Here is a 24709-nt window from a genome sequence, read left to right as displayed (position 1 = left end):
CGGTTCTAGAGGGAACCAGCGGCTCACCCATGGTACAGAATGTAGAGGTAATCACTCAAGACCCATCCGATCAAATTGATCTTCAAGTGGAGGAAATTCCTCCTCTAGACATTTTCTACAGCCCAAAGCATAGAGCCGTTGTAAGGCGCTCGAGGAAAAGGCGAAGGCTTGATCAACCTTCTATTTTTCCTGAGCAAACAATCACGGGCAATGTGGTCTGGAAGGGAGAATTGGATCCCTCTGAAGATCTGACAAAGCTATCACAATTTGCGGGAGCTTATTCAGCGGCAACTATTGACAAAGCATCTGAAGTCAGTCTTCTTTTGAAGACTAAAGAGCATGAGATATACGCATTACAAGCAGAAGTGATAGAGGCAAGGAATAAGGCAGCACAGGCAGAGGAACAATTGCTGGCCCAACAACAAGAGAATCATTTGTTAACCCAGCAAATTGAACAACTGAGGATAGACCAAAGTGACATTCAGAAAGCAAAAGAATTGTCAGAGGCATTATCCCAGTTGAAGGCATCGAATGAGCTGATGATACAAGCTAAAGACGAGCAAATAATTCAGCTATCAGCTCAGCTTGAAGGTATTAAGAGCGCCAAGAGTATCAATGATTTCAGAGCAGAGGCAACTCGAATAAACAGCGCACTGATATCTCAAATCAGGATCTTATGCCAACAACTTGTTGAAGCTGAATCACTGTGTGAAACATCTACAGCAGTGTGTGAACAAATCGAGAAAGCCAGAAGTAAGTTGGATCAGGCTGAAGACGATATAACAGAGTATATTGAATGGCAAGACACTCCAGAAGGGCAAGCCGCAAATTTCTCCCGAATCTGTGTAACATACAAGGACATACTCTTCATGGAATGGAACACAAAGATGATGAAAGCAGAAAGAGCAGCCTCCAGATGCAAAATGATTGCCAGTAACATGATCAATCTAGTCAATGATACATTGTATCTGGCAAACATGATTTCACAATGCACACTTGGAAACATAACAACGGCAAATATGCTGGAGCTCAGGAATTACCCTGATCTAGAGAAACAAGGGCGGTTAATTACTGGAGTAAATACCTTGACCGCCGATTCATACTGGCTTTTCCTGATTAAACCACATTCTCAAAGGTCGGCTCTTAATTGTCTAACAGATGCTCTCCGATACCTGATTGCCGATATTCGAGATGCCACATATGATGCACAGCAGACTTCACGCCTCAATACTCCACCAGAAGTAGAGCCAATGCTGGCGATATGTCAGCAAAGGAGTAAAGGCAAAGAGACCTCTGACTGAAACATCGCCGCCGACTGCCGAATCACCAAAATACAAAATGATATTTGTTAATGCCGATTTAGTTGTTTTTTCAGTTTTAGATATTTAGATATTTTAGATCAGCATAGTATTTATAGACCCTTTCATTGTTTTGGAGAGGGTCGTAAAATTTTGTAAAAGACTTAAAGGCTGAAGTTTGCAATATTGTGCTTCAGTCTATATTCTTTTTGAAACTCGACCACTGGTTCTTAATTTTACTTGGAAGGCTGTTTTAAGTAAATTGTGCACTATTGTCGTTTGCTTGGAATGCTTTCTGGTCTGAAGGAAGAACCGCGACATAGCGATTAATATATTGGATTGATCAAACAGCTTGCATGGTACTATTATCTGTATCTGTTCTCTTTTCTATTATATGAATTGCTGTGTTATTTCTTTTGCTATTGTTGATTACATGTATGCAATATAACAGCAAGTCTGCATTTCATATCACTATTGAATGTTTTGTGATTTGTTATCTCTTTTAATCATGCGCGTAACAATGATATAAATGACTGAGTACAGTAATTCGCTATTATCGCTCTGCATAACTACTTATGCAGAGCAATCTTAAATGATTTAAACATTTATGCTTATTGTTAGTGTCATCTATATGCCTGCCAGTAAGCCTAAACTATCAAACGCTGTATTCAAATGAATCGATAAGTCCCGGGATTAGCTTATAGTTATTATATTTCTTTTGTAGTTTAGTTATTTATTTATTATCACCTTACATCGTAAATCATTCATCCATCCCGTTTACTTATAATCTTTGGGAAACTGGTCCCATTATCCCCAGTCGGAGCCACTATTCCAAACGAAAAAGGAGCTGCACTAAGTTCCGGACCGGGTGGTTTCCCCGATGTTGTTGCAACGAATTTCGGGGCATCAACAGTTTCTTGGGAAGATGAATTTTTTGGGTTAAAATTGGATTTGGTTTGGTTCAGTTTTGGACAAACAACAGATTGACTATACGAATCCCAACTGAACCGAATTATTTGGCTGTACCAAAGTTCTTCCAGATTTTCGAATGTTTTCCTTGATTCAGCCAAACTTTTTTACCATGTAAAAGATAGTTGCTTATTAGATAGAATTGCAATCAATCGAAAGCAAGAATAAATAACTAAGCACAAAAAAACAACCACAACTCTAAAAGCATTTAAGCAAACTATACTACAACAACATAAATTAATAAAACATATCATTTATTACATGAATATGAAAAACAATACATATTTCAACAATAATTTAGAAAAAGGCATCACTCAACATCAATCTCAAACAACATAAAACGCCATGTTTCACCAACTGCATGATAACTTACAGTGGAATAGTGTTACTTAGAGGAAAGGAATCCTTTTGGAACATTATATACCATTTTTTAGCAGAATGGTTGGGAAAAAAAACACCCTTGAACTTTAGATGTCAAGAAAATACAGCCTATATTTCTAACACATTGTTGATTTCATGCCTGCCAACAATCCATGATGTTGCTACTGTTAAAAGACAATCCTTGGTTGACTAGGTTATTGCAGTTGTGTTTTAAAGTGCCTATACTGGCACACTACATATAGAATTTGAAACAATTTACAAAAATGTTCACTTTAAGGCTTTTCTGCATATGTTTCTGGCAATCCCAAAAGGAAATTTCTGAATCTTTCATATAAAAATTAAATGGGGAAACCAACAAGCAGAGAAAATATCATTATTTATTTTAACAGCAGGCCTCTTCTACGCTTGTAATCATTCACAGTTAATGTCAGATGATGCCTCTTTCCATCATTACTAGGAACTTGCACTCCACAAGTTGACTCAATCTTCTGCTTTCTAGCCATAAAAACTAAAGGGGCCCCTTGAGCACCCCCATACTTCTGCAGTCCAGCAAGTGAAATTGGAAGTTCAAAATCATGCAAAGAATACACCCTTGCATCTTCTGATACATGAGCATCAGTGTCGACAAGCTTTCCATCATCCTCAATAGTTTCTATTGCTATGGCTTCCTCTACTTTGGCTGCATCTGCCTCTTTGTTCGCATCAGTGTTGTCTTCAGCAACCTTCGCCTTTGTATCATAATAATTTTGAGATTGAGTCCAACGCCGAGTGAAAGGATCATACCCTGCTTCACCTGCTTTAAGATTAAGGTTTAGAGGCTTGATCTCAAAAGCGTTCTTGAAATTTTCAGCCTTGTTTTTCTTATTCATTTCTATTAGCATCAAGGCTTTTGCACCCTTGCTTTTGCTCTGAAGAGAAAGGACTTCTAGTTCCTTCAATCTCACTTTAATTCTCTCAACTTCTGAATAATCATGCCTGCTCTCCACTAGCTCCATCTCTCTTCTAACCCTGTCCTTTTCAGCAGCCACATTCAATGGCCTTTTGGAAGCCAACTTCTTTTCCTGCAACATTTGTTTTACAGTTTCTGCAGAATACACAAATTGATTTATCTTTTTTAGCGCATTTATTTTTTCCTCAACTTCTGCTCGACTAATCATCCGACCACCACTGCATTCTACTTCCCGTTCCCAATATGAAAACTCTTTCTCAAGTGGAGGTGAATCAGACACCCTGGCCATCTGCCATCTTGTTGCATTGCTCTTGGTTCTCAAACTTGTATTGTTTATTAGGGTCTGTCACATCAACATTTTTTACCGTGCAAAGACGGTAAGTACTCTGTCCTGACCTGGACATTCCTATCCCAATTCTTACAAAGCAGCCCACAATGATATTCTCAAAGAATGGTTCCATAAACCACTTGGAAAGTTTTGATCTCCTTATTGTTATGCTTCTAATATCTTCAAAGCTGCTCCCTATCTTCATCATCTTTGTATAAATCACTTCCTATCGATAATTCGCTATCGGAATCATCACAACAACCCCTGTCATCATCATCCTTGTCACCAGAATCAAATCTATTTTTCAGGGGCATTCTTGACCCAGAAGCCTTCCTATTTGCTGTCCAAGCATCATCTGAATCATCGTCATCAATGTATTTCGAGTCACTGCCATCATCTGAATCAGAATCTTCCAGTCTCCCTTTCGCAGGATTTCGGTTTTTCTTTCCATCATTGGTAGATGTTCGACCAGCTGCTTCTAGCAGCAAATGCTCCAGTTCAGCCATAACTTTTTTTTCCCTCTAAACACCCACGTCAATTGAATAGTCCGTTCCCTGGCTAGAGCAGAGACTGCAAATACCACTCCTCAATAGATCTGCAAAACCTAAAACCTACTGTCCATCAAACAAATTAAAATTGTGAGAGGCAAACCACACCATGGAGCTTAATAAATGTACATCACCGACATTACGTTTTGTAATACATGGTCCTTACAATGAAACGAACATTACTATCTCAATTAGTTCAAAAGAACCCTTAGACCTGTAAAGAAAGCACATTGAACATAGAGATGGCAAATTTCAAAAATATTTGTAAGTAACATAAATGGATGGAAAGGTCTCCAAAATGCAACCTATTCTCTGACATCATCACTGGAAACACTAAGAAGTTGCACAAACTTGGGCACAGCTCCATGATCAATCACAACTCTGGTATGCTCTGAGGTTCCGGACGCAATATTTGTTAATGCCCAGGCTGCCTCAAACTATAATATGACCAAATTAAAACGATATTAGATTACCACAATATAATGTCAATTCAATACTTAGAATCTCAACTGAAAAACAGATCATACCTGAAGCTGAGGGAAATCATCCCTTGCAAGAAACTCTACAAGTCGAGGGACCACACCCACAGCGATAACTTCCTGAATTGGAGGACTGCCTTCTGTCACATATATTTTTTCAGATGGCCATTTCCTAAAGACAAAAGAAAATGGTAATAAAGATACATATACTCAAGACTATTACCAACAGAGAGAAGCTTCCTGAATTGAGTTGGTGCTTCTAACTGCATGGTAGGATCATCAGACCAGACCCCTGCTACCGTTGCAGGAAGACTCTCCAACTGTAACATATCCAACATAATCTTAGTAAGACTTCCTTGTTAGCGCATTTATTTTTTCCTCAACTTCTGCTCGACTAATCATCCGACCACCACTGCATTCTACTTCCCGTTCCCAATCTGAAAACTCTTTCTCAAGTGGAGGTGAATCAGACACCCTGGCCATCTGCCATCTTGTTGCATTGCTCTTGCTACCCCAGAAACAATTCAAATACTTATATGTGGTGCGGTTCTCAAACTTGTATTGTTTATCAGGGTCTATCACATCAACATTTTTTACCATGCAAAGATGGTAAGTACTCTGTCCTGACCTGGACATTCCTATCCCAATTCTTACAAAGCAGCCCACAATGATATTCTCAAAGAATGGTTCCATAAACCACTTGGAAAGTTTTGATCTCCTTATTGTTATGCTTCTAATATCTTCAAAGCTGCTCCCTATCTTCATCATCTTTGTATAAATCACTTCCTATCGATAATTCGCTATCGGAATCATCACAACAACCCCTGTCACCATCATCCTTGTCACCAGAATCAAATCTATTTTTCAGGGGCATTCTTGACCTAGAAGCCTTCCTATTTGCTGTCCAAGCATCATCTGAATCATCGTCATCAATGTATTTCGAGTCACTGCCATCATCTGAATTAGAATCTTCCAGTCTCCCTTTCGTAGGATTTCGGTTTTTCTTTCCATCATTGGTAGATGTTTGACCAGCTGCTTCTAGCAGCAAATGCTCCAGTTCAGCCATAACTTTTTTTTCCCTCTAAACACCCACGTCAATTGAATAGTCCGTTCCCTGGCTAGAGCAGAGACTGCAAATACCACTCCTCAATAGATCTGCAAAACCTAAAACCTACTGTCCATCAAACAAATTAAAATTGTGAGAGGCAAACCACACCATGGAGCTTAATAAATGTACATCACCGACATTACGTTTTGTAATACATGGTCCTTACAATGAAACGAACATTACTATCTCAATTAGTTCAAAAGAACCCTTAGACCTGTAAAGAAAGCACATTGAACATAGAGATGGCAAATTTCAAAAATATTTCTAAGTAACATAAATGGATGGAAAGGTCTCCAAAATGCAACCTGTTCTCTGACATCATCACTGGCAACACTAAGAAGTTGCACAAACTTGGGCACAGCTCCATGATCAATCACAACTCTGGTATGCTCTGAGGTTCCGGACGCAATATTTGTTAATGCCCAGGCTGCCTCAAACTATAATATGACCAAATTAAAACGATATTAGATTACCACAATATAATGTCAATTCAATACTTAGAATCTCAACTGAAAAACAGATCATACCTGAAGCTGAGGGAAATCATCCCTTGCAAGAAACTCTACAAGTCGAGGGACCACACCCACAGCGATAACTTCCTGAATTGGAGGACTGCCTTCTGTCACATATATTTTTTCATATGGCCATTTCCTAAAGACAAAAGAAAATGGTAATAAAGATACATATACTCAAGACTATTACCAACAGAGAGAAGCTTCCTGAATTGAGTTGGTGCTTCTAACTGCATGGTAGGATCATCAGACCAGACCCCTGCTACCGTTGCAGGAAGACTCTCCAACTGTAACATATCCAACATAATCTTAGTAAGACTCCCTTGTTATATTTTGGTTATAACATATTTGGGCTTAAGTTAAGTCATTATTTATATGTAATTGATGCACAATTGTAAATAGAAATTTAAACCCATTGTCCTTGCATGTCCCACAGTTGGACATTACTTGTCATGCAAGTTGCAACATGTTGTGTTGCCTTTAAAAACATGTTATAAAGTAAGCAATTTCAAAAAATAGAAATTTCAGATGAACAACCAATGAGATCATTGTTCAATGGTGAATGCAATGGTGTGTCAGGCGACGCACCAAAGATCTAGTCTTCCACAGCACCAATAAACGGTTGGGACAAAATTTAAGCACTGTCTTATTTTTATGGAAAGAGCAACTCCCTGTTGCCGCAGCTTGGCAAAACAAAAGTGATTGTGATGCATGGTTCATCTTAGAAGACCCCAAAACTGGGCCACTTGCAATGCCTAACATAGTCTAGCCCAAATGTAATCCTTCTGGAATTTAAAGGAATTCGGTCATGTTTCTCTAATCACTTATAAACCAAAATTCAGAGCTATTTCACTCTTGTGAGCCAAAAGGTTGTCATATAATACTGAGAATGTAATCAGATCCCAGGAATTCATACAGCATACAACCGCTTACACTGAAGTCAAATGTGAAGCACATATAAAGATACATATACTCAAGACTATTACCAACAGAGAGAAGCTTCCTGAATTGAGTTGGTGCTTCTAACTGCATGGTAGGATCATCAGACCAGACCCCTGCTACCGTTGCAGGAAGACTCTCCAACTGTAACATATCCAACATAATCTTAGTAAGACTCCCTTGTTATATTTTGGTTATAACATATTTGGGCTTAAGTTAAGTCATTATTTATATGTAATTGATGCACAATTGTAAATAGAAATTTAAACCCATTGTCCTTGCATGTCCCACAGTTGGACATTACTTGTCATGCAAGTCGCAACATGTTGTGTTGCCTTTAAAAACATGTTATAAAGTAAGCAATTTCAAAAAATAGAAATTTCAGATGAACAACCAATGAGATCATTGTTCAATGGTGAATGCAATGGTGTGTCAGGCGACGCACCAAAGATCTAGTCTTCCACAACACCAATAAACGGTTGGGACAAAATTTAAGCACTGTCTTGTTTTTATGGAAAGAGCAACTCCCTGTTGCCGCAGCTTGGCAAAACAAAAGTGATTGTGATGCATGGTTCATCTTAGAAGACCCCAAAACTGGGCCACTTGCAATGCCTAACATAGTCTAGCCCAAATGTAATCCTTCTGGAATTTAAAGGAATTCGGTCATGTTTCTCTAATCACTTATAAACCAAAATTCAGAGCTATTTCACTCTTGTGAGCCAAAAGGTTGTCATATAATACTGAGAATGTAATCAGATCCCAGGAATTCATACAGCATACAACCGCTTACACTGAAGTCAAATGTGAAGCACATAAACCCTGATTTGATCTCTGTTCACAATTTTTAAACTAAAGATTATAAATAGAATAAAAGCTACGGGGCATAAAATCCTGTCTGAAAAAAGAAAGATCGCCAAAAAGGCCACACATGCTGAAGCTTACTATATCCATACCCAGATAAAGCCGCCGTTAGCTAAGGCATCAGTAATAATTCTGATATTGGGATGGAAATCTGTAACAAAGTACCAGCAACACTCTTCCTTGAACATCCCCTTCACAATACCGGTGCCATAGTTTTCGGTATGTTCATTCCAAACCATGAACAAAGTTATGTCCATCAGAAAGCTTGGACTTCAGCATCCGTTCCCAAAGACACGTCCTCAGATATGAGAGCAAAGGAATGTTAGAAGCTAACTCCAATGCCTTGCTGACATACTCATCTTCAGTTTGAACAATTAAATTTGTCAAACCTGCAAAAACACAGGCGAAGCTTGCAATTAAAACTTCCATGCTATTTCACAAATAATCAGCAGATGCGTGCAATTTATTAGTTCTATAAAAAAACACAAACAATCGAAGGGCAAGTAGTAGTTTCTGCATACAAACTTACAAAAATGGAACATGAAAAACATCCACTTATAACAACTAAATTAAACAACAGAATCCAGTAAAACAGATTACACTGGACAACAATTTTGCAGGTTTGTTTCTAATAGTAGAAACCCATGCTCAATGCTAGATTTTGATTGTAAAGCAAGGATTCTCTTATAAGTTTGCTGTAGTATCGGTCTTTACACTACTCTTCTCTTACAAGTGATTGTTCGGTTAAAAGAACAAAATATTTAGTCTCTAGATATTTGGATTTTAATTTTAGAAAGTCTTGAATGGCAAATGAAACTTTGATACTTTATCTAGTATGCACACGCCTTTTGTTATGGCTCATAGAATGTTGTTAAATTAGGTGGAATATCCTAGAAATGCAGGGGTATTGCGTGGGTGTATTCTTTATTTTTAAAAACATAGATGTGAAAGTTGTAGTGTGTTTCAGATTTTTCTAGTAGAATTTGGATTATTTGATGACATTTTCTTGTCGATATGTTAAAAGAAAAACATTTGTTATTTAGATGATTGGAAAGTGCAGATGATTTTCCTAAACCTGGATATGGACAGAAGACTGCTACAAGCTATAGTGATAACGATTTCAATGTTTCTCCATCAAGGATTAGACTTGGAAGGCCTCTCTCTCCCTCGTCAAGGATTTGAGTTGGAAAACATTACTCTCTGGTCTCTAGGTTAAGAGGTGGAAGGGTTTCCTCTCCACCAAGAGTTAAAATTGGAAGAGATTCTTCTCCATCAAGTGTTGGAGGAAGGAGTGCTCCTTTGGCATCATCAAGAGTCGGAGTTGGAAGGAATCCTTCTCCATCAAGGATTGTTGGAAGGCTAAATGACAGGAATGTAGAGAAGGATAGGGGGTGGGAAAGGCCTTGGGGTGGGAAAGGTGATGGAGATCACCTCAGGCAACTTGATGCTGCTACTGAGTGTAGTATATGGTTCAACTAATGGATATGATTTGAGGCATCAATTAATGCATGGTGCTCTAATTGATGCCTATGGAAATTACAGGGTCCAAAGATCCTCATGTGGACTACTTTCACATGTACATCCACCTCAGGAAATCGATATAATAAGCAGTAGAATGGTGTCTAGAAACTAGCGAAATTCAGAGGAAGGAGGATACTTGTGGGAGGATTTGAGACCAATATTGGAGAATCATGGTAGAGGAAGTGATAACTCAAGGAAAGATAATTATTTTTTAGGTGACCAAAAGAAGTCAGGCATAGAGATAGAGAAAATAATGGGTTTGTAACCTACTCTTCCTAATAGTGATTAGGATATGCATGGACCCTTGTCTCATATGGATAGACCTATGATGACTTAGAAGGAGAGATGACCTCCTAGAAGGGTAGCCTTCTTTTCTCCTTGTTGTCTTTTTTTATCTAATTAGTTCGATGACAAATTATTCCCAATTCCTTTTTTCGTTCTTGCTTTTTTAGTGATTTCCTTAGCATGTAAATATGAAGGATGTTTGGCAGAATGATGTTTTTCTTAATGTAGGAATCTGAAGAGCACCAACCATCTTCTCTTCTGCAATCAAGTATTTTGTCTTAAAATATCATAGATACTTCCACTGAAACATCGTCTTTGCTGCAAAGTAGTCAAGTTGCATTAGGACATAAGCGTGTAATGGTTCAGCCTCCTCACCTGAAACATCAAAATCATAACACAAATTCACAATCAAGGTTGAGAAGACTTCAATTTTATGTTCCTGGCCACAACAATTCCAGTTCTGGCTTAGCATATTCATTCAATTTAACTCATTTTGTTGGTCACCCTGTGGCTTCAGCGAATGACTCTAGGTTAATAGGTACACAAATTCCATTAGGAATGTTACCAAAATCTCCGGCAAATTCTAGATCTTCCCTTGGCTTTGATCCATGCCATGGATTTTTTATAGCCATCTACCACATAAGCTTCATTTAGATCCCCTGATGAGGGCAATAGTGTCCACTTGAAATGTTGGGACATTTCTACATTCTAACACAATTCATATGCATAGCGTATAACACAATTATGGATAGCAGCGAAAATCTACATACTAAAATCATGCTACTTTGTCACTGGATTTGATTGGCAAATCCTCATGCAATGTGTATGACAAGTCACATAGGCTTGGAAGGGCCATGTTTGATGATTCCCCTAAGTCCTCATTTGGGATTGAGAAGGATGGTGGGATGCCTACACAACATATAGTATGTTCAGGTTTTTTTTATCTAAATGTTTCGGATGAATCTTTATTTGACACTTAACATTTCAAATGATCTTCATGACCAAATGCCAATGTAAAAGAACTAAGCTGCAACCGCTGCAGAGGCAAGGAGGTGAAGGAGAGAGCTCAAAAGAGGCAAATATCCCTAGTTAAGGTGGGATTATATCTTTTATAAAGGTTGCAACCATGTTGGTTACACGCTCTAGCTATTGGATTTTAAAGAATGAGGATTTTTGTTTTTTTCAGTGCCTGGAAAAGCATTCCAAAGTGTATCAATTTTTGGATCTATGTAAGCTCAATTTGGATCTTAAAGAATGTGGATTTTTTATTTTTTCAGTGCCTGGAAAAGCATTCCGAAGTGTATCAATTTTTGGATCTATGTAAGCTCAATTTTGTATTATTTCTACATTCATTAATCTAAGTTTTGTTAAAGGATTCACTTCAGTTTTTTTAAGTTTCTACCAATAGTCCAAAGATAATTCTACCATAAATACAAGAAACGTGGTTGGTTTGCCCAAATCTCTTGGTTTTAATGCCAAAGACAATGTTGAATCTTGGTTTAAAATTTAAATGCTAAAGGAAATGCAATGTGAAGATATCTAATAAGGAAATTGGGTTGATAATGAAAAGATAAATCTGGAATAAGCATCATACAGAATTAATGCAAATATTTTGGTTTAAATGTTAAAGACAATGTAATGTTAGGGCTTTGTGTCTATATATAATCTAATAAGGAAACTTAGTTGATAATGAAAACAATATATATAGAATGACCAGCATGCATAGACAACAATGGTGCTTTTCATCATAAGGAATCCAATAAAAATTCTAGAATTAGTGCTTTGCATCGTGAGGAACCGGTAGAAATTCTAGGCTACAGTTATATGGACAGAGTCCAGATGGAAAGACTCACCAGCTGTCTTTGACTATGTAATTACCAGCGCTTTATATAGCTGGGGCTATCTAATTACCACTGTTAGTTTGACTTGCCTGAAACTCAACAAAAGTTTGGAAACCCAATTATATTAGATATAATATATTCAAATTCTTTCAAAACAATGAGAGACATTAAATTTGGCAAGGTTTCGAGTTTTTTCAAGTGGTATACTTATTGGCAAGGTTTCTAGTTTTTTTAAGTAGACATTCAAAAGATTTCAAGGGAGTTTTGAACTTTTCTTTGAGTTTCTAAATTGAAGGGGGAAGGACCAGCATCGTAAGTAATCCAATAGAAATTCTAGATCACTGTTATATGGACAGAATCCAGATAGAAAGGCTCACCGTCTTTGACTATGTAATTAGTCGCTCTTTATATAGTTGAGGCTATCTAATTACCACACATGCTGAAGCTTACTATATCCATACCCAGATAAAGCCGCCGTTAGCTAAGGCATCAGTAATAATTCTGATATTGGGATGGTGCAACTGAGAGGTCAAACATAACCTGGTGATTATTAGGAACCCATTGTACCCTGGATTAGGTGGTCTGTATCATCACTTACAAGAATTCCATCGTGAATTTTAACATTTACAAATTCAATCATAGCAATCTCAGTGACCCAAAAAAAGCCTTGAAATCAACGGTCACAAAAGTGTTGGGTATTTTTTTTAAATGGAGAAATACCAAAACCAAATAAAATAACCACTGCAGAGACAATGCTCTGTTTACTCTGTCCAGGATCTTTTGACAGAAAACCTCTTAGAAACAAAATGACTCAGATGACACCATTAAACTAACACAAAGCATTTCTATTCAAAAATATATTGCCTCATACATATTCATCCTCTGTTACTAAGAGGGATTTACCACTGTAAAATCTTTTTAACATTCACTGCCTGTGAAAAACAACTTACTGCTGTAATAAAAGTTTACATAAGTTTACTGCTGTAAACAAAATTCACACAGGCTTACAAAAATCCCTCCACCATTTCCTTTATGCACTGCTGTGCAAAAACCACACATGGTTTTCGCTATTCCTCAGTTTTACAATAGCAAAAACTAAAACATTACAACCTGTTCATATATTTTTTTTTACACACTGCTGTGCGCAGTTACCACAACAACAAAACTACTGCACGTAAACTTCTTTTTACGACATACATAAAACATATATAAAAAAAACTATATTAAATACATGCCCATAACGGTATTAAATGGGCCTCACATAAATCTATATAAAACATATATAAAAGATATATGGGACTTATGCCCATTACCAAAATTAAACATATGCCCATGACTAAAATTAACGCCTCCACCTAATATCTACGAAGACACATTAAAAACATTGAATTCCTCCTACGGCGGTCAACCCATAAACCTTTTACTCCACGTAAAAATCGATTTGACGTGGGCCTGTGCACTTTCCGGAGATCGACGGTGAAGATTTCGTGCCCAGATCACTTGGCTGATCCAACGAGGTTCGCACACCAACCTCGGGCAAAACAAACGAACTTTACCGTCCGGGGAAAGTGGTTTTTGGGTGCTCGTACATGGGACGCGTGGCGGCCAGTGAATGTGTTCGGAGGGCTCCAAGGAAAAACAGCCTTTGCCAAAAGGCGGTGCGAACAAGATGGGTGGTTTTGTTTGGTGGTTTTCGGCTGCGTTGAAATTACACATTTAACACTCCCCTTTAATTTCAACAGCTGGGCATTCGGTCATTCCCAAACACTTCCTCAAAAATTCGAAACTCTTCTGAACTAGTGGCTTTGTCAAGATGTCTGCAACCTGTTCCTGGGTCCTGCAATGTTCTAGGACAATTTCTCCATTGTTCACTAATTCTCTGATGTAGTGAAACCTTGTATCAATGTGTTTCGTTCTCTTATGAAACACTGAATTCTTTGACAAAGCAATAGCTGAGCTATTGTCACAAAAGACCACTATCGCTTTTGCCTGCTCTTGGCCTAAGCTTCTCAACATTCTTCTCATCCATACTGCCTGGCATGCTGCTGCTGTAGCTGCCACATATTCTGCCTCTGCTGTAGACAATGCTACTATGGACTGCTTCTTAGAAGCCCATGAAATGGCTCCTGAACCCATATTAAAAACATAACCGGAAGTGCTCTTCTGATCATCTACACTTCCAGCCCAATCACTATCTGTGTACCCAACCAAATCTGAATGTTCTGAGGCATGATATAAAATTCCAAACATTTTGGTACCTTTGACATACCTCAAAATTCTCTTTGCTGCCTGCCAATGTGCCTCCTTTGGCCTCTCCATAAATCTGGAAATTAAACTAACAGCATACATTAAATCAGGCCTAGTTGCTGTTAAATACATAAGGCTGCCAACAATACTCTTGTACAAACTAGGATCAAAATCCTTGCTGCTGTCCTCTCTGCTGAGCTTTAATCCCATCACTGTGGGAGTGATTGCTGCCTTGCATTCTTCCATCTTAAATCTGCTCAAAATTTGATTTACATATCTTGCTTGAGATATAAAAATTCCTTTTTCATTTTGATCTACTTCTATGCCTAAGAAGTATCTCAAGAAACCCATGTCAGTCATTTCAAATTCATTCTTCATGACTGATTTAAAATTCTCAATAAGATAAATATCATTTCCAGTGAAAATAACATCATCTACATACAAGACAACAATTAAAATTTTACCATCCTTTTCCTTGATGTAGACTGTGGGTTCTCCTTCACATTTGTCAAATTCATTCTCCAATAGATATGAATCTATCCTGCTGTACCATGCTCTTGGCGCTTGCTTCAGCCCATAAAGAGCTTTCTTCAATTTGCACACTTTGTGCTCTTCTCCTTTCTTCTCATATCCGAGAGGCTGTTCCACATAGACCTCTTCCATTAACACTCCATTTAGGAATGCTGATTTCACATCCATTTGGTAGACTTTCCATTTGTTTTGAGCTGCTATGGACAGCACCGCTCTCACGGTTTCCATTCTTGCAACCGGGGCGAAAGTCTCCTCATAATCTCTCCCATACTGCTGCTTGTAGCCTTTGACAACCAGCCTTGCTTTATGCCTTTCAATCTTGCCTTCAGCATTGCTCTTGGTCTTGTAGACCCATTTCACACCAATGACTTCTTTGCCTTTCGGTAGCTCAACCAAATCCCATGTTTTGTTTCTCTCTATGGCATTCATCTCTTCATCCATAGCTTCTATCCATTTCCTATCTTTAATAGCTTCTTCAAAATGAATAGGATCATCAACATGACAATACAAGGCAAATAAGGAATTCATTCCTTCATCATAAATGTCACTTAGATTTCTAAACTTCTTACCTCTTTCACTTGGTGTGCAAGTGCTTGAAGATGCACTTGAATTTCCTCCTTGTGGTGTGCTTGGAGAAGCACTCTCATTGATCCTCAATGGTGTCCCTTGCTGTCCTTGTGTTGGTGCTGCTGTTTGGGGATTCATTTCAACCACCTCCTCTTCATCTTCATCATGAGGCAAACAGCTTTTAATGTTCACTGTTTTCTCTATGCTTCCATCCCAAGCTTCCTCTTCAATGAATTGAACATCCCTGCTTACAAAGAACTTCTTGGTAGATGGAATGTACAGCCTGTAGGCTTTGGATTCATCACTGTATCCAATGAAGATGCATTTCTCCCCTTTGTTGTCCAACTTCCTCCTTAGCTGATCTGGAATGTGTGCATAGGCCACACACCCAAAAACTCTCATGTGGGTGACTACTTGCTTTCTCCCACTCCATGCCTCTTCTGGCACTTTGTTCATGACTGCCTTTGTAGGACACCTGTTCAAAATATAAACTGCACAATGTACAGCTTCAGCCCAATACTCATTTGGCAAATGCTTTGCCTTCAACATGCTCCTTGCCATCTCCATGATGGTTCTGTTCTTCCTTTCAGCAACTCCATTTTGCTGTGGGGTGTACCGAGTTGTGAACTGTTTATGTATTCCATATTCTCTACAAAACTTTAGGAATTCATTTGAGATATACTCACCTCCTCTATCAGTTCTCAATACTTTTATATGCAGCCCGCTTTGGTTCTCCACAAGTGCTTTGAAATTTTGGAATTTCTCAAAGACTTCACTTTTGTTCTTGAGGAAACATATCCAAGTCTTTCTTGTAAAATCATCAATGAATGTCAAGAAATATAGGCTGCCAGCTAAAGATGGAGCTTGCATTGGTCCACACAAATCTGAGTGGATAATCTCTAAGGGTGCCTTTGCCCTTATGCTTTTCCCTGATGGAAAACTCTCTCTATGTTGTTTGCCCAATATACAACCTTCACAAAGGCTGTCCGGCTTCTCTATCAATGGTAATCCTCTTACCATTCCTTTTCTGCTCAATAAGTTTAGGCCTCCAAAATTTAGATGCCCGAATCTCAAGTGCCATATCCAGTTCTCATCCTTTGGCACGCTTTGGAAGGCCTTTTGGGTGACTGCTGCCATTTCCCTTTTGTTTTTCAAGTCTGCCCGGATCCGGAGAGGGAACATCCTGTTCCTTGTCATTTTTACCTCAGCAATGCATCTTTTGCTGGGTGGTATGTCCATGATGGTGCACACATCATTTACAAAGTAAACATTGTAACCCTTTTGGATAAGCTGTCCAACACTCAATAAGTTACATCTCATTCCGGGGACATAGTAGACATCTGCTATGGTTTTCCTTTCTCCTTGTTTTGTAAATATTTTTACCTCCCCTTTTCCCATAACAGACACTTTACTATCAGTTCCTAGTGTGACCTCTGATTTCAAATTCTGATTTAAGGCTGAAAAGAGGGCTATATTTCCTGTCATATGGTTGCTGCAACCTGAGTCTAAAAACCATATGTCCTCACTATGTGTTTCAGCCATGTTACAAGCTAATAGGACATTATTTTGACTGCTGTTTTCTCTTGTAACATTTACATTTTGTCTGCTATTCATATCATGATGTTTCTTTCTACAATCACTAGCATAATGTCCATACTTTTCGCAATAATAGCATTGAACATTAGATTTATCATACCTTTGTCCTTGAGCCTGATACTGATCTCTTTGTTGGTTGCTGCCTTGACCTTGGTTCTGATTTGGATTGCTGCCTCTTCCTTGTGCATTTGATGGGTTGTTCCTTCCACCTCTTTTCTGGCTTCTGCCTCTTCCTCTTCGGTTTCCTCTTCCTTGACCTCTTCCTCTTCCAAAGGACATCTGGGTCTTGAAAGCTTGCTCAAGAGATGAGTTTTCATTCCTACTCAACCTCTGCTCATGAGTTATCAGTGATGCATGTAGCTCATCAACTGAATATTTTGAGAGATCCTTTGTCTCTTCAATGGTGGTGACTATGGCATCAAACCTTGAGGGTAAGACCCTCAATATTTTCTCCACTATTCTTCTATCTTCAATTGTTTCTCCATGAGTTCTCATTTGTGTGATTACACCAATCACATGAGTGAAGAATGAGTCAATGTTATCTGACTCCTTCATGTTCAAGTTTTCAAAATCCTTTCTCAGCATTTGCAATTTTGCTGTCTTTACTCTCTCCATGCCTTGATAGGCTGTCTTAAGGGTTTCCCATGCATTGTGTGATGTTTTAGCTGCTGCTATCCTTGGGAATATACTCTGGTCCACTGCTTGATACAACAAGACAATGGCCTTTGCATCCTTCTTCCTATTGAGCTTCAGCTGATCCTTCTCTCCCTGAGTTAATGCATTGAACTCAGTTTCATCTGCTGGTTCCTCAAACCCATATTCTACTAGTTCCCATATATCTTGAGCGATGAACAAAGCTCTCATGGTTATAGACCAGTAGTCATAGTTCTTCCCATTAAAGTGTGGGAGCTGGGTGTTGAACATACCCATGCTTGTGCTTGCCATTCCTTGCATCTTGAACTATGGTTTTAAATCCTTGACTGTGATTTTTTTTTAAAACTGACTGTCTTCAGCAATAACAAGAGAAATGCTTTTGGGGAATACCTGAATCCTTCGCTGTCTGAGTCTTCTGTCTGCCTGAGAGGTTTTGCTGCAGCAACAACCTTCTCCCTTCAGCTTCTTTGTCTCCTACAAAGAGCCTAAGCCTTGCTCTGATACCACTGTTGGGTATTTTTTTTAAATGGAGAAATACCAAAACCAAATAAAATAACCACTACAGAGACAATGCTCTGTTTACTCTGTCCAGGATCTTTTGACAGAAAACCTCTTAGAAACAAAATGACTCAGATGACACCATTAAACTAACACAAAGCATTTCTATTCAAAAATATATTGCCTCATACATATTCATCCTCTGTTACTAAGAGGGATTTACCACTGTAAAATCTTTTTAACATTCACTGCCTGTGAAAAACAACTTACTGCTGTAATAAAAGTTTACATAAGTTTACTGCTGTAAACAAAATTCACACAGGCTTACAAAAATCGCTCCACCATTTCCTTTATGCACTGCTGTGCAAAACCACACATGGTTTTCGCTATTCCTCAGTTTTACAATAGCAAACACTAAAACATTACAACCTGTTCATATATTTTTTACACACTGCTGTGCGCAGTTACCACAACAACAAAACTACTGCACGTAAACTTCTTTTTACGACATACATAAAACATATATAAAAAAAACTATATTAAATACATGCCCATAACGATATTAAATGGGCCTCACCTAAATCTATATAAAACATATATAAAAGATATATGGGACTTATGCCCATTACCAAAATTAAACATATGCCCATGACTAAAATTAACGCCTCCACCTAATATCTACGAAGACACATTAAAAACATTGAATTCCTCCTACGGCGGTCAACCCATAAACCTTTTACTCCACGTAAAAATCGATTTGACGTGGGCCTGTGCACTTTCCGGAGATCGACGGTGAAGATTTCGTGCCCAGATCACTTGGCTGATCCAACGAGGTTCGCACACCAACCTCAGGCAAAACAAACGAACTTTACCGTCCGGGGAAAGTGGTTTTTGGGTGCTCGTACATGGGACGCGTGGCGGCCAGTGAAAGTAACCAACAAAGGCCCCCGGGTGGTGAGAATAAAAGGACAGCACACCCTTGCCCCGAAGGCTAAGCAAACCCTAACCCTTCCTCAGAGGACTGGTTTGCACATCCTTGATTGCCGAATAACCTAAGGCACCTCTAAACTTAGGGCAACCAATACATATCTTCAGAACCAGCGAATACATCCAGAATTCAGAAAATTTCATTAATCGATGCCTAATTCCAGAAAGAGGAGGCCCATGAACTTACCAAAGGTGGGGATCTGGATGTCCTGATCTGACATGAACGTTCTCTGTTTCGAACTGAAGACCGTTGGGATTCAAAGCAGAAGCACAAATACTCAGGAGCGCTTCAATCGCAAAATAAAACTTTGATGGGTTCGAAATACAGGGGAGAGGGAAATATGTAGGAAGTAAGCGAGATTCTTCGTAATCCGATTGCACAATTTAATATGTTAAAATATTGAACGGCTCAAAGAGACCCTTGGATTGGAATTGTCGTGTTAAACGGCAGGGAAGGATTTACAGTTACCATCACCACCACCAGCGGAGCGATTATGACGCCGATTTGTCCCGCTTCGCTCGCCAGCCCGAGCGCTGCGTTCCTCACTACTGTTGGAAACAGCTCGCATGTGTATATATATATCAAATTATAAGTCCCCGCCATGCCGGATATTGCTACCACGCCACATGCTAACTGCACGCCGCTCAGAAATCCCCGCATGCGCCCGGCAACCCAGCTTGGCAAGCCCATTGTGGAGTTGGGATTCGAACTGTGAACATGGAGTAGGGCCGACATCAGGCCTCCCAACACAGAAGCCACAGGCCTCCCACAGAAGCCACTCCGCTCAGCAGCATCGTGGAGACCAGCATCGCTCGCCGTCCGAATTTTTCTAACATGACCGTCGTCAGGGCAAAGGCGGGCATTTCTGCGATTCCGTTGAGGAAAATGCTCAGGTATAAACTGGTACTTAGATTTACAATGTTTAGGCTCAAACCATAGTAGACCACTCGACAGGCCCGCTTCAGCTGCCTGGATGAAACTATTCGATTCGATGCCAAATGAAACGCCCAAACCCTTTGGGCAACCCTTTTGAATCAAAAAATCAACGGCTCAAATTGTTGCAATCGTCTAACATATAATCGTGTGGCTTACAAGATGACAGATAAGCAAAGAAGGGAATTGATTTCAGAGGGAAACGCCTTACGGCGTAATTTCAGACGCCCTTTTCAAACAACTTAATGTCACTTTCCCTTCAATCTCTTTATATTAGAACCTCAACTCTCAAGAATGTGATGTTACCATTGACAAGATATCCAGCAATGAAATGAAATGTGGGAGCATGTATCACCCATTTCCGCAGACAGCAGTTTGGAATTGTTTCCTTCCGGCCGGGCCATCATTCGCAGCGGCGTGGCATGTCACCACCACAATGACTCATCAAAGTCTGACAGCTCTGGATCCGGAGAATGCAGGTTAACGAACGGCCACGTTGATTTCTTCTGAATACGAGCCGTTGGTGGGGTGAACATTATTTAGTAGAGACACAACTTGAAGTGTGTTATCATACATCTCACAATGACGCAATGACAGGCGTCTACAATGGTCCTCATTGGCACATGTCCATAGTCTTTTGTCGAACCATTCCCCACAAACACAAATATTTAATTTTATAGGTTTACAACGCATCAGTTTTTTATTCAATCAAGAAAAAACAACTTGGCGAAGAAACTACAATTCTCATACATCATCAAGTAGATTCTAGAGACCAACTATTCCTTACGTGAATAACAGAGTAGAAACCAACCATTCCACAACTGAATAACAGTTTTCATGTGACCTTCCTCTTGGGAGAATACCGTTTCTGTAAAAAACAGAGGACTTCAAACCAAAAATACGTGTCAGATTTATTATTTAATATGATTTCCTTGACCATGTAAGTTGAATGGCTGAATGTAGATGAACTAAGGATAAGGATGTAAGTAAGAAACATTTAAATATGGTAACAATGTTGGTAAAATTTTAAATCTTGACCGTGTAATTTATTTATATAATTTTCTGTTAAATTTAAAAATATTATTTTTACTCAATTTTAAATATACTTATTATATTATTAATTTTCTTATAATATTATTTTCATGAATTTAAAGACAATGCTTGATTTTAGACTTTTGTTTTGATGATGAATCACATTAAATGGTTCCAAATGTAGACCAAAAATTCATGATGTGATTAATTCGAATTTTTTTAATCAAAATTTAAAGACAAATCAATTTACATAATACTACAATAACCACATTAATCAATGTAGTTGATATATCAATCACATACACAATCACAATATTAAATATGGTTTATATAAGTCCACACTTTTAATATTAATATTATGATTGATATTAATAAATATATAAATATAATAATAATACAATGATAATAATTATAACCATTATAATGAAAATTGAAAATAATTATTATTATATTATAATAATTTGATAATATTATTCATATTATATAATATTATTTATATTATCAATAATATAATAAATATTAATATTATTAACAAAAAAGATTATTAATATTAGAAACTCAAGGTATCATAAATTCTAGGAAGTTTTATTAAACACAAAGGATTAATATTAAAAACTTAAGGGACTATTATTATAAACCTGCAAGATTAATAAACCCAATGGATTAATATTAAAACCCCAAGGGTTAATAATGAGAACCCCATGGGATTAATATTATAAACCCTTAGGATTAATATTATAAACAGAAGATTCAAGTCCCACTAACATAACCAATTGAGGATGTGTCTTGTTAACAAGGCGACTCAGGATCAAACCACACAGAGATTGTTGCGCCCATGCTAGGGGGAGGAAACATGCTAAAATTCTAGTCAACTGAGGGCTCGTGTGGCCTAGGCTGGGTGCGATCCTCAGGCGACTTTGACGGATTAGATGTCGCTGGGTCATGGTTTCTCAAACCACAAGTAAAGCCCAGAAGAAGATAAAAAACTTGACAAACAAACAAAAAATATTATAAAGGTAAGCAATTATTAATATTATAAGCCAAAGAGATTAATAAACCCAAGGAATTTATATTCTAAACCCAATATATTTATATTAAACCCTAGGATTAATATTAGAAACCCTATCAATAATATTATAACCTAGGAATATGGACACTTAGAATAATGAACCCAACGGATTGATATTATAAACCCAAGACACTAATAAATCCTAATGATTAATACTAAAATCACAAGGGAATAATATTAAACCAAATGGATTAATATTATAAAGCCAAGGTATATATACCCTAAGATAAATATTCTACCATTATAATATAGCCATTGAAATGAGCTCCCTTTTACACAATTCTCATTATTTATTCTCTGGCCATGATGAGACTTCTCATCTTAGTCTTGATGATAAACCACACTAGATGGTTCGAAACACATTAACTCAAAAGTTTCAAGTGATTTTTACAAAAAAATTCCAAGATACACAATATGGATCGCAAAAGCCTCAATTCAAAGAAGATAAATATTATATATCTTGAAACAAACATGGTTGACCATGGTTGATTTTCATATTCAGACAATCTTTATCATAATCCGATGTTGGACCATGATTAACCATGATTGATTTTCATATTGAAATGAGGTCCTTATACCTCATTCTCATTATTTATTCCATGGCCATGCTCAAACTCCTCATCTTACTCGTGACGATAAACCACACTAGATGGTTCGAAACGCGGTGACTCAAAAGTTTCATGTTATTTTTACCAAAAAGTTTCCAAGATACACAATAAGGATCACAAAAGCCTCAATTCACAGAAGATAAACATTATAAACCCCAGAAAAAATGTGGTTGACCATGGTTGATTTTCATACTGAGGCATTCTTTGTCACAATCCGACATTAGACCATGATTGACCATGATTGATTTTCATATTGAGAGAATATTTGTCACAATTCAATTTTGGACCATGGTTGATTTTCATATTGAGACAATCTTTGTCACAATGCAACGTTGGACCATAGTTGACCATGACTGTCATAATGTGACGTTGGACCATGAGACAATCTTTGTCACGTTATGACCATAGTTATTTACCATGGTTGATTTTCATATTGATCATGATTTATTGTGATTGACAATGGTTGACCATAATTAACCATGACTGATTTTCATATTGACACAACCTTTTTCACAATGTGGCGTTGGACTATGCTCATCCATGGTTGAACCCTTATATCAATAAACCCAAGAGATTTATATTATAAAGCCAAGAGAATAATAAACCCAAGGGATTAAGAACCGAAGGGAATAATATTAAACTCAAGGGAGTAATATTATAAAAACAAGGTATATAAATCCTAAGATAAATATTATAAACCTTAAAATAAAAATAATCATAGTTTACCATGGTTGATTTTCAGATTGAGACAATCCTTGTCACAATGCGTCGTTGGACCATGGTTGACCATACTTGTCCATGATTGATTTTTATATTGAGACAATATTTTTCACAATGTGACATTGGACCATGACCGAAGAGAATAATATTATAAACCCAAGGTATATAAACCCTAAGATAAATATTATAAACCCTAAAATAAACATGGTTGACCATGGTTGATTTTCATATTGAGACAATCCTTGTCACAATGCGACATTGGACCATGGTTGACCATCCTTGGCCATGATTAATTTTCATATCGAGACAATCTTGATCATAATAAGATGTTGGACCGGTTGACCAAGGTCGATTTTCATATTGAGACAATATTTGTCACAGTGAGACGTTAGAGCATTAAGAAGAGTCTTTTCGGTAGAAATGACATAGGAGAAAATTTTGTCGACACATTTCGAACCAGCTAGTGTGGTTCATCATCGGGACTAGGCGAAGATGCATATCATGGCACATACTTAAATAGAGGGCGATGTAGACACCAAAAGATCATATAACCACTGGTTTATGAAAATTAATATTTTAATAATGATTATTAAGATCAAATAATATTTCTATAACGACTAATCTAATGACTAGTTTAAGAATTATATATATATATATATATATATATATATATATATATATATATATATATATATATATATATATATATATATATATATATAAAAGATCGAAAAAAACTTAAACATTAAAAAGAAACAAACAATCTAAGTCAACCAAAGATAGGGAACAAAGTATATATATATATATATATATATATATATATATATAAAGAGGAGTCAAGACCCAATTAATGAGTCAAGATCCTATAACAAAAATAATAATTAAATGAGACTAAAATTAAAACAAAGCAATCAAAAGGGAGGGGAATTTTTTTAAAGGTGAGAAAACAGATCAAAAGAATATTAACTTTAAATGCAAATACCTATATAGAAAAAAAAATCATAAATAGAAACGCCAAACCTTAAAAAACAAAAACAAACTAGGAGGACAGTACATGGACCCAACTTCTGTTAATATTCCAACCATCGTCTCTATTTAAATTATAGGCCTTTTTTCGATTTCCAAGGCCTCCCTGAATTTACAATGATGGAAATGACTAACCTTGGAAATGACATGGGCTTCCTCAATGCAAATGTGATGCCTATATTTTCTCAGCATGTTTTTGCAAAGTAGAGGAGTGGGTCCTG

The 24709-nt window shown here is 37.5% G+C and overlaps 1 protein-coding gene, 1 long non-coding RNA gene and 1 pseudogene across 6 annotated transcripts; all 3 read right to left on the bottom strand.

Moving 5' to 3' along the window:
- Positions 1-2721: 2721 nt before the first annotated feature.
- On the bottom strand, positions 2722-4727 carry LOC149162136 (protein RTF1 homolog pseudogene; annotated as a pseudogene).
- An 80-nt stretch (positions 4728-4807) lies between these two features.
- On the bottom strand, positions 4808-5267 carry LOC149162135 (uncharacterized). The gene is made up of 2 exons (XR_016261903.1): positions 5001-5267; positions 4808-4910 (listed from the first exon to the last, which is right to left on the bottom strand). It is a non-coding gene; the product is annotated as an uncharacterized LOC149162135 (long non-coding RNA).
- A 783-nt stretch (positions 5268-6050) lies between these two features.
- Positions 6051-20074, bottom strand: LOC149162134 (importin subunit alpha-2-like). 5 transcript variants are annotated; one of them, XM_089437154.1, is made up of 6 exons: positions 19287-20074; positions 8465-8761; positions 6763-7655; positions 6588-6679; positions 6366-6497; positions 6051-6126 (listed from the first exon to the last, which is right to left on the bottom strand). In XM_089437154.1, the coding sequence occupies exons 3-6, from the start codon at positions 6875-6877 to the stop codon at positions 6124-6126; spliced, it is 342 nt and encodes a 113-aa protein (XP_089293280.1). In that variant the 5' UTR covers positions 6878-7655; positions 8465-8761; positions 19287-20074; the 3' UTR covers positions 6051-6123. The 5 variants fall into 5 exon arrangements, with proteins under 5 accessions (XP_089293280.1, XP_089293279.1, XP_089293276.1 ...); XM_089437153.1 differs by having other exon boundaries at positions 6051-6107; XM_089437150.1 differs by having other exon boundaries at positions 6051-6497.
- Positions 20075-24709: the final 4635 nt, after the last annotated feature.

This window comes from Pinus tabuliformis, chromosome 5_2 (assembly GCF_031772625.1).
Source record: "Pinus tabuliformis cultivar Carrire ecotype Pingquan chromosome 5_2, CPIR1, whole genome shotgun sequence".
Lineage (NCBI taxonomy): Eukaryota > Viridiplantae > Streptophyta > Pinopsida > Pinales > Pinaceae > Pinus > Pinus tabuliformis.
This window is presented reverse-complemented; position numbering and strand designations above follow the sequence as displayed.

Excerpts from the sequence above, each read along its gene's own strand:
- LOC149162134 (XM_089437150.1), bottom strand. The coding sequence starts at position 6,877 with ATGTTGGATATGTTACAGTTGGAGAGTCTTCCTGCAACGGTAGCAGGG. Across the intron at positions 6,680-6,762 it reads CAGGAAGCTTCTCTCTGTTG|AAGGCAGTCCTCCAATTCAG; the intron begins GTAATAGTCTTG and ends TATATGTGACAG. Across the intron at positions 6,498-6,587 it reads ATGATTTCCCTCAGCTTCAG|TTTGAGGCAGCCTGGGCATT; the intron begins GTATGATCTGTT and ends GTCATATTATAG.